The 16,830-nt window shown below is 41.4% G+C and overlaps 2 protein-coding genes and 2 pseudogenes across 2 annotated transcripts in view; 3 read left to right on the top strand and 1 right to left on the bottom strand.

Moving 5' to 3' along the window:
- CCNT1 (cyclin T1) overlaps positions 1-9,809 on the bottom strand; it is a 44,416-nt gene extending 34,607 nt beyond the window's left edge. Inside the window, exons 1-2 of the mRNA XM_066257974.1 lie at positions 9,581-9,809; positions 5,335-5,416 (exon numbers count right to left, since the gene is read on the bottom strand). Of these exons, the coding sequence (XP_066114071.1) occupies positions 5,335-5,416; positions 9,581-9,741 (243 nt within the window). The 5' untranslated portion in view covers positions 9,742-9,809. The remainder of the gene's footprint in view (positions 1-5,334; positions 5,417-9,580) is intronic.
- LOC136324716 (cytosolic 5'-nucleotidase 3A-like) lies at positions 6,589-7,770 on the top strand (annotated as a pseudogene).
- On the top strand, positions 8,053-8,413 carry LOC136324715 (small ribosomal subunit protein eS25 pseudogene; annotated as a pseudogene).
- Positions 9,810-10,096: 287 nt separating the features above from the next.
- SPMIP11 (sperm microtubule inner protein 11) overlaps positions 10,097-16,830 on the top strand; it is a 44,878-nt gene continuing 38,144 nt past the window's right edge. Inside the window, exon 1 of the mRNA XM_066257970.1 lies at positions 10,097-10,224. Within this exon, the coding sequence (XP_066114067.1) occupies positions 10,194-10,224 (31 nt within the window). The 5' untranslated portion in view covers positions 10,097-10,193. The remainder of the gene's footprint in view (positions 10,225-16,830) is intronic.

Below are 16,830 nucleotides of genomic sequence, written 5' to 3'. Positions count from 1 at the left end.
AGGGGTCCCCAAACTACGGCCCGTGGGCCACATGTAGCCCCCTGAGGCTATTTATCCGGCCCCCGCCGCACTTCCGGAAGGGGTACCTCTTTCATTGGTGGTCAGTGAGAGGAGCACATTGACCATCTCATTAGCCAAAAGCAGGTCCATAGTTCCCATTGAAATACTGGTCAGTTTGTTGATTTAAATTTACTTGTTCTTTATTTTAAATATTGTGTTTGTTCCTGTTTTGTTTTTTTTTTACTTTAAAATAAGATATGTGCAGTGTGCATAGGGATTTGTTCATAGTTTTTTTTATAGTCTGGCCCTCCAACGGTCTGAGGGACAGTGAACTGGCTCCCTGTGTAAAAAGTTTGGGAACCCCTGATGTAGAGGAAAGGACCCTCTCCTATAGTGCTTGAAACAATGTATATCAATGTAATCGTTCAGTAGGGCAAATTGACACAACAAATTTTTTTTTTTTTTTCTGAAGCTGGAAACGGGGAGGCAGTCAGATAGACTCCCGCATGCGCCCGACTGGGATCCATCCGGCACGCCTACCAGGGGCGATGTTCTGCCCATCCAGGACGTCGCTCTGTTATGACCAGAGCCACTCTAGCGCCTGGGGCAGAGGCCATGGAGCCATCCCCAGCACCCGGGCCATCTTTTGCTCCAATGGAGCCTCGGCTGCGAGAGGGGAAGAGAGAGACAGAGAGGAAGGAGAGGGGGAGAGGTGGAGAAGCAGAAGGGCGCCTCTCCTGTGTGCCCTGGCTGGGAATCGAACCCGGGACTTCCGCATGCCAGGCCGACACTCTACCACTGAGCCAACCGGCCAGGGCCACAACAAAATTTTTTTAAATGCATACCCTTGACACAGCAATTCCACCTATAAGAGTTTATATTAAAATAGTCACATAAGTGTACTACATCTAGAACAGACTATCTCATATAACGTTATTTATATAATATAATACACTAGAAACAACCCAAATATCCATCAATATGAAGCTGGCGAAATAAATTACAGCAAAACCACAAAGAAATACTATGTGGTCTTTTAAAATAATGAGAAACCACTCTGGTCAAGTAGCTTAGTTAGTTGGAGTATTATCCTGATGCACCAGGGTTGCAGGTTCAATCCCTAGTCAAGGCACATATGGGAATCAACAAATAAATACATGGATGAGTGGAACAACAAATCAATGTTTCTCCCTCTTTCTCTACCCTCCAAAAATAAATTAAAAACATTTTAAAATAAAATGAGAAACCAAAATGTCCAGTATGTACTATTAAATGATAAAGGCGGCCCTGGCCGGTTGGCTCAGCGGTAGAGCGTTGGCGTAGCGTCTGGAGGTCCCGGGTTCGATTCCCGGCCAGGGCACACAGGAGAAGCACCCATCTGCTTCTCCACCCCTCCCCCTCTCCTTCCTCTCTGTCTCTCTCTTCCCCTCCCGCAGCCGAGGCTCCATTGGAGCAAAAAAGATGGCCCGGGCGCTGGGGATGGCTCCCTGGCCTCTACCCCAGGTGCTAGAGTGGCTCTGGTCGCAACACAGATGGGCAGAGCATCGCCCCCTGGTGGGCATGCCGGTGGATCCCGGTCGGGCGCATGCGGGAGTCTGTCTGACTGCCTCCCCATTTCCAGCTTCAGAAAAATTAAAAAAGATAAAGGCAAGTTGTGTAATAGTAGCATAGTAAGAAGTGAATTTCTATAAAAATAAATAAATGCTAGTATGAGCACAGAAAATATGTCTGGGACACTGCCAAATATTTATCAATAGTTAACTCTGGAGAGTGGAATTACATTTCTGTATTATTTTAATTTTTACCATTAGCATTTATTACCTTTGTAATAAAAAAATGCATGAGAGATTGATAGGACATATAACATCAATGCCACACAATGCATTATGTCCTCTCAAATTTGAATTTGGATTCATCATAGTTCAACTCTTTAAAATTAGTATATTAAAGGGATAAAGTTTTTGATCTGTTAATTCTAGAATGTGCCTAAAATGAGTTCTCTGGAGATCATCAACCCCAAAATAAAAGTCACTGGATTCAAAAAAAGGTCATGCCCTGGCTGGATGGCTCAGTGGAAGAGTATCAGACGGATATGTGGAAGTCCCAGATTTAATTCCCAGTCAGGGCACACAGGAGAAGTGACCATCTGCTTCTCCGCCCCTCCCACCATCTTTTTCTCTCTTCCCCTCCTACAGCCAAGGTTTGAATGGTTTGAGCAAAGTTGGCCCCAGGTACTGAGGATAACTCCATGGCCTCACCTCAGGCACTAAATTAGCTCAATTTCCGAGCAAGGGAGTAGCAGCCCAGATGGGCAGAGCATTGCCTGGTAGGGGGCTTGCTGGGTCAATCCAGGTCTGGGCACATATCAGAGCCTCTCTCTGCCTCCCCACATCATTTAATAATAATAATAACAATAATAATAATAATAGTAATAAAAAGGTCACAACATCCCAAAGTTCTCTATACTAGATAATTACCATTCATTCATTCAACAAGTTTACTAAAGGTTCTTTGCAGGATACACAGAAAAGTGAGCCTCTGCCCTTGCTAAACTTAAAACATAAGAAATAAGAAAAAATAATTTAAAAGGGGAACATAGGGAAAATATATATTAACATATATATGCATAGAGTGAACAAATCGATTTTGAGATATATTTCACTCTGGATTTCAAACCTTTATCATAATAGTACTGAACTGTTTTCTCCTTCACTGAACCCCAAATTGGGGGTTCCTGTTGGCACTGAATTCACAACCATTGGTTGATACCATGGAATATTACTCTGCCAAAAAAGGGATGCAAATCTTGATATGACACAAATCAACCTTGAAAACATTATGCTAAGTGAAAGTAGCCAGACAAAAAAGGTTAACACAGTGAATAATTTTATATGAAATATCCAGAACTGGGAAATCTATAGATGAAGGATAGATTAATGGTAGCTGAGGGCTGGTGAGATGGGGAAATGGCAGAGTGAGACCTAAGGAGCACAGGGTTTCCTTTTGAGGTGATGAAATGTTCTAAAATTGATTGCAGTGATAACTGCATTCATCTGTAAATATATCAAAACCTATTAATTAGTATACTGTAAATGAGTTAATTGATGGTTTGAGAATTGTATCTCAATAAATGGTAAAAGAAAAAAAATCTTTACCACAATAAAAGGGAAAAAATGAACTGCCAAAACAGTTATGTACTGCCCTGGCCAGTTGGCTCAGCGGTAGAGCTTCAGCCAGGCGTGTGGAAGTGCTGGGTTTGATTCCCGGCCAGGGCACACAGGAGAGGCGCCCATCTGCTTCTCCACCCCTCCCCTTCTCCTTCCTCTCTGTCTCTCTCTTCCCCTCCCGAAGCCAAGGCTCCACTGGAGCAAAGTTGGCCCGGGCGCTGAGGATGGCTCCATGGCCTCTACCTCAGGCGCTAGAATGGCTCTGGTTGCAACAGAGCAACGCCCCAGATGGGCAGAGCATCGCCCCCTGGTAGACATGCCAGGTGTATCCTGGTCGGGCACATGCAGGAGTCAGTCTGACTGCCTCCCAGCTTCTAACTTCAGGAAAAACAAAAACAGAACAAACAAACAAAACAGCTATGTACTTTCTCTTCCAAATTTATCCTTTAACCACTGCCTTCTATCCTACAGCTATCAGATACTCTCATTAAATGCTTCTCTCTCCCTTAATAAGGGTGTGATTCTTGCCTTCAGAGGTAGAGCTGGAGGCAGGGAGGTCAAGGACTGGAGAAAACCAAGCTGACTGGATAACCAACAAAAATTGGGGATACTTAATCCAAAATCCAAAGGGTTTTACTCCCAATACAGAGTCCACCAATATCTTAAAAGAACCGTATTTAGCTACATAGATCCTTTACTATGGCACTAATTTTTTTAAAAAGCTCAAAATTTATTATCTTTTAAAAAAAAGTCATCATCCTAAATTTGAAACATTTTTCCTCAAAACAATCTTGAAAATAAATAAAAAGAACTATTTAACTCACAAATCCATATGAAGTATTCGTCAAGTTTAGCCCTATTACCTGTGAGTTTAACAAGTATAGTTACCTACCTACAACTAGGATATCACTGTGAACTCTCTCCCTAGTAATTTACAATAATGTTAAATGGGACCATTTCAGGTAGCAAAACCAAAAACAGCACTATTTACAATTCTGTCCAGAAAAAAAAAATCATTTTATTACCATTATTTTCTTTTGCCTGTCTTAAAAGTCATCCCCACTCATCACAAAGTGTACCTCTACCTTCCCCTTCCAAACTATCATTGATTGGAATTTTATCAAAGGCTTTTAAATAAATCTAAATAATTTACATTCATTTGTCTTCCTGTGACCGTATTATTCACCACTTCAAAAATTACACTTAAGGCCCTGGCTGGCTGGCTCAGCGGTAGAGCATCGGCCCAGTGTGTGGAAGTCCCAGGTTCGATTCCTGGCCAGGGCAACAGGAGAAGCTTCTCCACCCTTCTCCCTCTCCTTTCTCTCTCTCTCTTCCCCTCCCGCAGCCAAGGCTCCACTAGAGCAAAGTTGGCCCAGGCACTGAGAATGGCTCCATGGCCTCCACCTCAGGAGCTAAAGTAGAGTCACAGCGAATGTAGCGGCGGAATGCCCCAGAGGGGCTGAGCATTGCCCCCTGATGGGCATGCCAGGTGGATCTTGGTCAGGCGCATGCAGGAGTCTGCCTCTCCCCAGCTTCTCATTTCAGAAAAATACCCCCCAAAAATACATTTAAAATTCAGCAGTTTCTCCTGAATGCTTCTCTCCCAAATCAAATATTGTTTTAATTATTCAACAATCTACTTCTTTAGTAAACAATTGACTAGACACTGCATAGAAAAACTGAGTCTGACCGGGCAGTGGCAAAGTGGATAGAGCATCAACCTGGGATGCTGATGACCCAGGTTCGAAACCCCTAGGTCACCGGCTCAAGGGTCGAGCGTGGGCTCATCCAGCTTGAGCGTGGGATCATGGACATGACTCCATGGTTGCTGGCTTGAGCCCAAGGTCACTGGCTTGAGCAAGGGGCTCTGCTGGAGCCCCCTGGCCAAGGCACATATAAGAAAGCAATCAATGAACAACTAAGGTGCTGCAACAAAGTATTGATGCTTCTCATCTCTCTCCCTTCCTGTCTGTGCCTGTCTGCTGTCCCTCTCTCTCCCATGCATGCAAGAGTTAGAAGGCTGGGTTCAGAACAGCAGTGTGGGGCATAATGAAATTGACCAACCCTAAATTCTAAACTTCAAATTCCAGTTCATCAGCAAAGATCAACAACAAAAAAAATACGAAGTTGGAATCAAAAGAATTACACCATATAAAAAAATACTTACATTTCGATGGAACTGTGTAAAGGACTGAATCATGTAGAATCGATGCATATATACGATAGCAGTGTTGATAGTCAACTGTGAGCTAAAATGTTGAAGTTAAGGCTCCAAAACAGGAAGGCAGTAGAATTCCCAAAAGTACCTCTATATCCTTTCAAATGACCATGCAAGCTGTGCACAATAGATGCTCCCAAATGAAAGTCATACTTACCTCTCCACCAAATTATTAACCAATTGACACTTAGCTTACCTTAAACATTACAGATGTTCAATATAAATTTGCTGAAAAAACAAGCAAGCTTCTCAGCATGTGTGAATCAAGGAATATAAACAAAACTATCTAAGACCTAAACCAGTCATTTGCCTACTGAAAATCCTGCAGTGGTGATGCAGTAGCTCAGGTTATCTCTTCAGATGATTTACAATGCCCTCCCTGACCTGGCCCCAGAGATCTGTTTCCACTATGCCTCACCTTCTAATCTCCAGCAATTAACTTTCCAGTTCCACTTCTCTCTGGCAACCAAGCCTTCTCACATGGTGATCCCTGGGATCAGAAACACTATGGAATGATTTGATGTTCATTCATCAAGAAGAAAAACATTTAAATGCCTTATTTCTAAAACCTCAGAAGACTACAAGGGGTATAGAGATGAGGCAGTCCCATAATGGCAATAACCTTAATAACAACACACATATGAAAAGGAAAGAGCTAGGATACACTAAAACAATTTCAAACAGAAAGTTTAACTCAGTACACTGACAATGCTTAGAAAACAAATTGAATATCGGCAATAAAAATATCTCTTTTGAGGTACTTAAAACATAAATGTTGTCTAGTTAGTAATACATTTAAATGGAAGCTGCACCCAATGATAAATTTTCACTTCCAGCATAAAAAGAACTTAAAACTATTTTATCTATTTCTGTTACAAAATGAGTTTATTTTCTGATAAAAAATGTTTAAATCAAACTGTTCCTTTCATCCCCATCTGTGCAAAAGGCTCCATCCTTGAACCAGTTTACCCATGGCGAGGGTAGGCCATGGTAGCTATGCTCCTCAGTGGCAAGGTGAATAACTGGCCCTGTAGTTATTCACCTTGAAGACGAGGCCGAAGACCAATATCAAGATGCCTATATTCAAGCCCTGCATTTCTGGATATCGCTTATCACCTATCCTGTTCTTCTAGGACAAATTCAAGGACAGAACTCAAGAGTGCCTTAAGGAAGATTGGATCACTAAAAAATAACTAAGATTCTGCTATACACGTGAAAATGATGCCAGAACTCCAGGTAAGTTCAGTTCACATGAAGACCCCTACAAGAGTAAAAGAAATTATCACTGGTCTTATCAAAGGAGAGAAGCTGTCAAACTTCAGGTAACAGACTTTGATTTTACACTGAGGTTTCCCTACAAAAGATAATGGGTGTTCAACATGTCATAATGTCATTGACTACTGTAAGTTGGTTTCAGATGAATGCTGAAAAAAGTTACTGCAACTAAAGAAAAAATACTAGGCTATTGATCCTGTTCTTAACCATAGAATGGTAAACTAAATTACATGGTTTGCCTGTTAAACAGGTTTTTACCAAAACCTAAAAGAACTGTGACATAATCTCACATTATGCTCAAGGAAGAATATGAGAAATTCTCTGACAGGCTCCAATATAGTATCCCTGTGTTCATATTTTCAGCTGGTATCAGTGATATACTAGAAATTAACCATCAAGCTAGTGTTTATTATCCAAATGTGAAAGTAGTATCCAACTTCATGAATTTTGATGACAATGGGGTACAAAGGATTTAAAGGGGAATTTGTATTTTTTTTTTAACGGGGAGAGACAGAGAGACTCCCGCATGCGCCCAACCGGGATCCACCCGGCACGCCCACCAGGGGCAACGCTATGCCCACCAGGGGGCGACGCTCTGCCCACCAGGGGGCGTCGCTCTGCCTCGACCAGAGCCACTCTAGCGCCTGGGGCAGAGGCCAAGGAACCATCCCCAGCACCCGGGCCATCTTTGCTCCAATGGAGCCTTGGCTGCAGGAGGGGAAGAGAGAGACAGAGAGGAAGGAGGGGGGGGGTGGAGAAGCAAATGGGCGCTTCTCCTATGTGCCCTGGCCGGGAATCGAACCCGGGTCCCCCACACGCCAGGCCGATGCTCTACCGCTGAGCCAACCGGCCAGGGCCGGAATTTGTATATTTAACACGATGATGCCTTGAAGAACAAATATTTCAATCAACTAAAAGGCAAGAGCAACATATTTCTGCTTGAGAGAATCCCAGAGACTAAGGCAGATGGGGTAGCCAATTTTAAATACATTCTGAAAACTGTATATTTAAATGACAGGAGTGGATGAGCTTTTAGAAAAGTACATGGACAATACTGTTCTAGTAAAAGATAAATTATTGGAGGTGGCAAACTTACAAAAGATTCTATAAACAAGCATTCTTCAAGAAGACCTTTCTCCTATGGGTGAAACTGATGTAAGAACTGCTTATCTGTTCACCTTGCTTATTTTTATTTAAAATATATTCTTATTCTATAAATTTTTCTTCTACATTACTCAAGTATTTTCAGACATCCATCATCTGAAAGCTCCTTATTGTCCACATCTCTCAACACATCCCTCACATACTTTTTAACACTAGAAAAAAAATCTTCCTTTTTGTCTGACATCTTAGCAAGGCTGCAGTAATGGTAGCTGCTCTTCAAGTTTCCGTATGCTGCCCAAGGACAACAATAAGAAAGATGCTGGAAAATCAACCAAGAAAAGACAAAGATCCAATGAACAAGTCTCGGGCAAGGCCAAAGTGGTCCAAAGGCAAAATTCGGGACAAGCTCAATAACCTAGTTTTGCTTGACAAAGCAACATGACAAACTCTGTAAGGAATTTCCCAACCATAAGACTATAACCCCAGCTATTGCCTCTGAGAGACTGCAGATCCAAGGTTCCTTGGCCAGGACAGCCCTTCAAGAGCTCCTTAGTAAAGAACTTATTCAACTAGTTTCAAAACACAGAGCTCAAGTAATTTACACCAGAAACACCATGGGGATACCCCAGCTGCCAGTGGAGATGCATGAACAGGTCCCATCGACAGCATATTTTAAAAAATACAATGTTATTAAACCAAAACAAACCTTAAAGTTAAAATTTGAAAAATAACTCCCTTCATTTCTAGATCATATTTTGTAGTTAATGTTATCATGATCTTTTTGGATTTTTTTTTTTTTTTTTTACAGTGGGCAAGTTTTTAGAAGCTTAGAAAAGTTTATGAAATGGTGAAATAATGTATATGATTTTAAGTATTGCCACTTCTTGTCATTTTTGTGAATTACACTGATGGTATCACCACCACTGTTATGCTGGTTAATTTGTTTCAGAAAAATTGATATTTATGAGAAAATAAGAGAACCTGGTGTCTAAAAAAACTGTTAGTATCCACATGTCACTTATCTCTATATTGAAAAACTAATTATAAACATGAAATGAAAAGCCAAAAAAATGCTTGGGAGAAAAAAAACCCGCTAAATTATCTCATTGAAATATGAGAAAAACTAATACACATTAGTACTCTGGGTACCTTAAAACCTCTATGCTTTTTCAACGGTTTTTAAAACCGTTAGATCTGTAGGTCTACATCCCTACAATTCTAAACAGACATCGCCCTTTCCTTTTAAGTTCTATAAAACTCTAATAGTTACTATTTTAAATTGAGAGCAAAGCATTGTGTTGGCCATGGAAATTAAATACAAGAGGTATCTCATTTTACAGACAAAGATATATTCTTGACTTTGAACCAAAGCTGGGCATTAATTCTAGGTCAACCTTTATAACACTTTCAGGTAATACACTTTACAAAACTCTCTTTAAACGCTAAACTCTAAAGGCAGTCATGAACGGTAAATCAACCAGACCCCCCAGGCATAGCAGAAAAGCAGAATCTCAAAGTCACCCGAACAGAGATCAGAACACACCGATGAGGGCCTAGAAACGGCCAGTTAAAACACAAAACCGGGAAGGATACAAATTCCCCGCAAGGATGGTGGCACCGGTGAGCGAGCGGGAAATTACGCCACGCCACCCTCGCGCGAACACTAAACTCCAGCCTGTCCCATCGTAGCCTCTCCCACCTAGACATCCATCACTGCCTACCCTCTTTCCCCTTCCGTCCCAGACAGAGCCTGAGGCCTGGAGGCCAAAGGAAGGTGGGACTAACTCAAGGCCGAAAGCCTAGGCCGCAAGGATACACGTTGAGTCGTTGTCCCATGTCCTGGAGCAGATTGGCCGCCTGCTGACGATGAGAAAGTTCTTTATCTGCATCCAGGCCAAAACGACGGGATGGGCTGTTTTCCAACTGTTCTCGAGTAAAATACCACCGTTTGTTGTTGTTCTTCCTCTCTTCCTCCATAGTGCTTCAACCAGAAAGCAGCGGCGAAGGCTGCAAGCGCTTCCCGGCGTCACTTAAGCCGCGACACACATCCGCTGTGCGGGGGCAACTGGGCCGTGACGACTTCCGCTAAAGGTAGTCAGGTAGGTTGTGATACGCTTCCGCCGAAAAGTAATTGAAGAGTCTACTTCCGGAATGGACCTCGCGACAGCCTGTAGCTTAGTAAATAGCCAATAGGCGCTCAGGAAAGACCTTGGGTCGAGGACGCAGGCGCCAGTTGCGTGACACTTGGGAGGTGAGGTGAGGTTAGAAGTTTTCGTTCAAAAGCACGTTTCTTCTCGCGAGAACTGGCTTGAGCGTTCGTGCCCTGCGCGGAAGGGCGAACTGTGTTTGTGGCGGGAGGAGGCGCACGCCCACGCGCCGCTCCGTGGCTCTTGGGAGAATTTCGTTTGTGGTAGAGGAGGCGTTATAAAATGGGGGAGAAGAACGTGACAAAGAAAATAGGTGAGACTGTCAAAAACTGAAAAAAGTAATCGGGATGGCCCTACCGTGTATGATAAACATAAAGCAACGAGAAGGCTCTCACATTGCTGACAATGTAAATTACGCACTTGAAAAGCCAGTATATGCTATGTAGCTAAAGCCTTGAAAGCATTCCTACCTTAGCCACAATTACCCAACTTAAAGGAATAAAAATGAAATTAATAGCATTAATTTGGTGCTTGTCCGACCTGTAGTGGCGCAATGAATAAAAGCCTCTCCTGGAACGCTTAAGTGGCTGGTTTGAAACCCAGCTTGCTGGGTCAAGGCACGTATGAGAAGCAACTACTAGGAGTTAATGCCTCTGGCTCTCCTCCCCTTTCTTTCTCTCTCTCTGTCCCACCTCCCCTCATCCACCTCCCTTCTCTCTCCTCCGCTCTCCCTCCTCTCGAAAGTCTGTTTAAAAATTTTTTTTAATTTAGTGCTCAACATGTTTCAAGCACAGTAGCAACTTTATATATACTTTTTAATGGGCACAACCCTTAAGAGGTAGTAATATTTTAATTCCTATTTTGCAATTGGGTGAACTAAAACTGCTCTTTAGTGTGGAAAGCTTTACGACCACCCTGCACTTGCACATATTTGTAAGTTCCCTTTTTCTGTCAAGATTTAGCTTAGCTCCAAGGTCTGGTGGCTGTTTGATCCTGGTCAGGATACTTAACCTCTTTGTACCTCATGTTAAGGTGACCAATCATCCTCCTTAAGGGAGGACAGTCCTTCTTTTATAAGTTCCATCCACCCTTGAAAAGTGTCCTTCTACATGTCCTTTTTTTTGATACTGGAAGACTTAACTGTAAATGTCCATATTCGATTGATGCAGAGTCGATCCATTGCGTGTGATGTGATGTATTTGCATCTAAATGAGTACTTTTTTCTTACAATTATTATTAAAAACTAATAGGCATGTAAGCATAATTACAATATAAAATATTACAAATGTTTTTATTATGCATTTATAATATTACAGTGTATTGCTGCAATGAATAAAATGTTTCTTTTATTTACAATATTGTTTTCTTCAATTTATTTTTGGCCTTTTCATTGTAAAAAGGTTGGTCACCTTACTCATGTACAAATAGAAATGATAATAATAATACCTACATTTTAGGTTGTTAGAACAATTTTAAATGAAGATGTAATGAGTTGAAAGCATTTATAATAATATCTGGCACATTGAAAACATTCAGTATATATAATATTACCATCACATATTGATGCTGAGAGCAGGACAGTGCCCTCTTCTTTTTGTTTGCTAGCACCTACCTAATAGAGCCTTGGCCCTAGTAGTCAGTAAATGTGAAATAAATGCTCACAATACCCTACAAAAAAGAGTCTAAGGCTTAGGGAGATTAAGTGTGTTGCCCTACTATACAGCTTACAGTGTATATTTTTAAAACAAGTTTAATTTTATTGTTCTTTCAATTCTAGCAAACTATTCTTCCTTTTCTGGAATACTCAATTTACCTTAATTAAATTTGGGTACTAATAGAATGTTTTGTCTTGAGAAGCATCAATTCTTTGTTGTGGCATATTAGTTTTCAGTGATTGCTCTCTCATATGTGCTTTGGGGTGGGGCTACGACAAAGCTAGTGACCCCTTGCTCAAGCCAGCAACCTTGGGCTTCAAGCTAACAACCATGGGGTCATGTCTAGAATCCCACACTCAAGCCAGTGACCTTGGGGTCTTGAACCTGGGTCCTCCGCATCCCAGTCCAACGCTCTATCCACTGTGCCACAGCCGGGTCAGGCACTCTGACTCCATCTTGTTCCAGCCTGACATGTCATTGAACAACTTCTGCTTAGTCCTACAGGCAGATATGCTAATCATTAAAGGAATCTAACCTATAGGCAAGAAATTACTGAAAAAGCCTCCCTTCTCAAAACCTCCCCAAGGAGATACGGAAGGTATGTATGTACAAAAATAATCTTTATAGGAACCTCGTGACTGAGTTTAAAGTTTCACCATCTGCCTGGGATCATCAGTCACCTCCTGACCTCAAACATCTCCTGTTTCTCCCTTCCCCTGGCATAAAAGAAGCATACTGTACTTTCTAAAATGGTTCTTTTAAAAACACTAGTCCACTGTCATCTTAGCTTGCTGGCTTACCAAAGTTGCTTTCCTTGCCTCAGCTCTTGTCACTCGACTTACTGGCTGTTGTATAGTGAACAGAACGAGCTTTCACTCAGTTACAATAATATTTTTAGTTGTATTTTTAGACATGGCTGTTCTAATGCCATAAGTTTATTCTAATTCACTCAGAAGCATTTCCTTCTATTTCAGGCCTTCCTCTGCCATACACTGCTTACAGTTAGTCTTAGCTCAATTTTACTCGGGAAAATTGAGGTTCAGGAAGATTTAAATTACACCAGGTAAGCCTGACCAGGTGGCGACACAGTGGATAGAGTGTCGGCCTGGAATGCTGAGGACCCAGGTTCCACACCCTGAGATCACCAGCTTGAGCCTGGGGTCACCAGTTTGAGTGCGGGCTCTCTGGCTTGAGTGTGGTATCATAGACATGACCCTATGGTCACTGGCTTGAACCCAAGATCCCTGGCTTGAGCAAGTGGTTACTGGCTTGGCTGAAGCCCACTGGTCAAGACACATATAAGAAAGCGATCAGTGAACAACAATTAAGGTGCCACAACTATAAGTTGATGCTTCTCGTCTCCTTTCCTATCTGTCCCTCTCCCCCTCCCGTTACCCCTCCCCCCCACTCTCAATCACTAATACAAATTACACCAGATAATAACATTGAAAAAATAATGATTTCAAATGTCTTTCATCACAAACTTTTTTCTTTTAATAGAATAAGCACTTTTTCAATTATGTAGTCATGAATGTTGTCTTTTAAAAGGTCACCAGATCCCTCTTCCTATTTCTCTGACCTGTATTTGGTACTCCATTTAATCTTTTGGATTGGTGACTTCATTTTGAATTTGCTCTCTTGGCTGAGTACAGGCAGTCCCTGGGTTATGAAACAGATAGAATCTGTAGGTTTGTTCTTAAGTTGAATTTGTAAGTTGGATCAGGTACATTTGCCTATTAAATACAACTTGGACAGATGTTTGTCTTAACATAGTATTTATTTTTACCTTTCTGTACATATAAATAAATATTTTGAAATACAACCTTAAACAATCTTGAGTGGTGCAGAAGATAATGGACTTGTTGAAAAGGATGGGACTGGTATTAGAGAGTGAGGGTTTGATTCTGCTGCCAGAGTCAGTTTCTTGAAGTAGACATCAGGGGAGGTTTATATAGAGCTTTTCTTTCTCTCTTCATAAATGGCCTTGTAGCGTCTCAGGCCTTCAGTAACTGTATGGTAAACTTTGGTGAACCTCTCTGTATCAGAATCTTGCTCCTCTAACTTTACCATTTCTGCTTCAGTGAGACAGAAAGCATCAGCTAACTCTTGTAGGAAGGAAGCTTTATCAGTTCTGGAGTTTCTAGGTTCCTGTTTTCTTCCCTAAATGCTACCATTTGCTGCTCTAATTCTATAAAGGTCTTCATTGGTTAGTTCTCTGCCGTGGGACTCAAGTAACTCTTTGATACTATTTTCACTGATGTCCAACTGCAGTGGTTACCAATGGCCCTTATAGCTCTCTGTTCATAAGTATAGGTTGTATGTAAGTTGGATGTTTATAACTTGGGAACTTAATATATGCCAGTCTTCCAAGAAAGTTCTGGTCTCTGTAAGGCTTCAGGCAATGCACCTGCTAACCAATGACTTGCTACCCTGCTATACAGAAGAGGAGGACCTGTGTAAATCAGAGAAAGGAAATATTCTTTGAAGATGAAATTATTTGAAAGTAGGTTAGCAGCCTGACCTGTGGTTGCACAGTGGATAAAGCGTTGACCTGTGACTATGAGGTTACCGGTTCAAAACCCTGGGCTTGCCCGGTCAAGGTACATACGGGAGTTGATGTTTCCTCTCCTCCCCCCTTCTCTCTCTCTCCACTGTCTGGCTCTCCTCTCTCTAAAATAAATAAAATCTTAAAAAAAAAAGAAAGAAAGTAGGTTAGCAGTGATAACATAATTGATAAGTATGAGTTTTTCAGTCAGGTGTGGATTCAAATGCCACCTATTGTTTTTAAACCATCTTTAACATTTTTTCTAATTATTTTTATTGATTGGTTTTAGAGAGACAGAGTAGAAAGGAGAGAGAGGTGGGGGAGCATTCATTTGTTGTTCCACTTAGCTGTGCATTCATTTGTTGCTTCCCATAAGTTCCCTAACTGGGGATTGAAACAGCTGTCTCAGCGTTTTGGGATGATACTTTAACCAACGGAGCTAACTGCCAGGGCCCTGTCTTAACACTAACTGACACTACCCTGTCAGTAGTGTCAACTCTTCACATTACTATGCAGCAGGTTTTTACAACGTTTTTATTTTACAAAACTGAAATTCTATACCCATTGAACAGGTCCTCATTTCCCCCTGCCTTCAGCCTGGACAACCTCCATTCTATTTGCTGTTCTTCTGTTTGGCTATTTTAGATATCTTATGTAAGTGGAATCATGCAGTATTTGTCTTTCTGTGATAGCTTACTTCACTTAGTACAATGTCCTCAGAATTCCAAGCTATTCTTTTATCAGTAACTAGCTGTATGATCTTAAATGTCACCTCTGCATCCTGACAACACCATCTAGCACAGAGTAGGTGTTTGGTACATGTTTATTGTCAAAATAATGTTAGCCTTTTGGTACATTTCCCTTAAAGCACTACTGACAAAATCTTAAATCCGAGGAACGTTGTTGTTAATTTAAGTAGGACTCCATTTTCTGTAAATCACACCCATAAGCCTACTCTTCTTATTCACTAGACCAGTAGTTCTCAAACTTTTTGAATTTGGGGCGCATTTAAAATCTTACAAATAATTGTAGGTGCATTATATACAAATTTCTGAGAAACATGTTATAATAAGTCAAATATTAAAGAAAAAAATATGAAGTCCAAGCATGCTTTTATGGTAATTAAACAAAATAAATATGACAAAATTTAATTTATTCTGACATTAAAAAACATTTTTATGTTACATTTTTGGAGTTATGCTTTTTTTTTTTTTTTTTTTTTTACTGAGACAGTGAGTCAGAGAGAGGGATAGACAGGGACAGACAGACAGAAACGGAGAGAGGTGAGAAGCATCAATCATTAGTTTTTCATTGCGCGTTGTAACACCTTAGTTGTTCATTAATTGCTTTCTCATATGTGCCTTGACTGCGGGCCTTCAGCAGACCGAGTAATCCCTTGCTGGAGCCAGCAACCTTGGGTTCAAGCTGGTGGGCTTTTCCTCAAACCAGATGAGCCCGCACTCAAGCTGGCGACCTCGGGGTCTTGAACCTGGGTCCTTCCACATCCCAGTCCGATGCTTTATCCACTGTGCCACCGCCTGGTCAGGCTGGAGTTATGCTTTTTAGAATTTATAAAAAAAGGGGTTAAACCTGACCAGACAGTGGCACAGTGGATAGAGCGTTGGACTGCGATGCAGAGACCCACGTTCGAGACCCCCAAGCTCACCAGCTTGAGCACGGGCTCATCTGGTTTGAGCAAAAAGCTCACCAGCTTGGACCCAAGGTTCCTGGCTTGAGCAAGGGGTTACTCGGTCTGCTGAAGGCCCGCAGTCAAGGCACATATGAGAAAGTAATCAATGAACAACTAAGGTGTCGCAACAAAAAAACTGATGATTGATGCTTCTCATCTCTATTCCTGTCTGTCTGTCCCTATCTATACCTCTCTCTGTCTCTGTAAAAATAAAATTTAAAATAAAAAAAAGGGAGGTTAAAAAGAAAGTTATATTTTTATATATACAGATACATTCTTAGTAAAATTTAGTAAATTCGGCAGGTCCCGGCACAAATGTGTTGTTTTTTCATTCTTGTGTTTATGAGAAATATGAGCCTGATGTGTCCTAGCGATTTCTTCAATGTCTGGGCATATATTTGAAAGGCAAACTCTAATTTCCTCGTCAATACATTGAAGAATTCCTCTCTTTTTACTCTTAATTGTGTTGAGTGCAGAAAACCTCCACCATACATATCATCTTAACTTTACACCAAACAAAGGATAGAAGAAACTTGCCTTCAGTCTTTCCGGGGAACATGGGAGGCACTGTAAACAATCCAGCACCACAGCTTAACAGCCTTTTGCAACCTAATCAGGCAAGTGAGGTGGGGGATTGGGCAGAATTTCAGTTTACAGCCAATTTCCAACACCTCTGTCCCCAAAAAATCTAAACAAAAACACTGTTGGTTTCTTGGTCCCCAACAGGCACATATTACTCTGGAATACCATAGAGCACACCTGGAAATCTTCTAGGGTGCACCAGTGCACCCTGGCACACACTTTGAGAACCACTGCACTAGACTAATCCAGGACAGGATTATACCAGATTTCATGGTTTAATCTTATTTTGCATTGTACTTATGAATGTCATATTTCAGTCATGTCAAACATTATCATTTACTACTGTTTAAAACAGTTTCTCCCAGGCCCACAGAGCTGAGTGGAGCACAGAGCAACAGGCCCAAGCCAGTGTGGACCAGAGCTGCAGGAGAGATGAATTTACAACTG

Source organism: Saccopteryx bilineata, chromosome 2, assembly GCF_036850765.1.
Source record: "Saccopteryx bilineata isolate mSacBil1 chromosome 2, mSacBil1_pri_phased_curated, whole genome shotgun sequence".
Classification (NCBI taxonomy): Eukaryota; Metazoa; Chordata; class Mammalia; order Chiroptera; family Emballonuridae; genus Saccopteryx; species Saccopteryx bilineata.
This window is presented reverse-complemented; position numbering and strand designations above follow the sequence as displayed.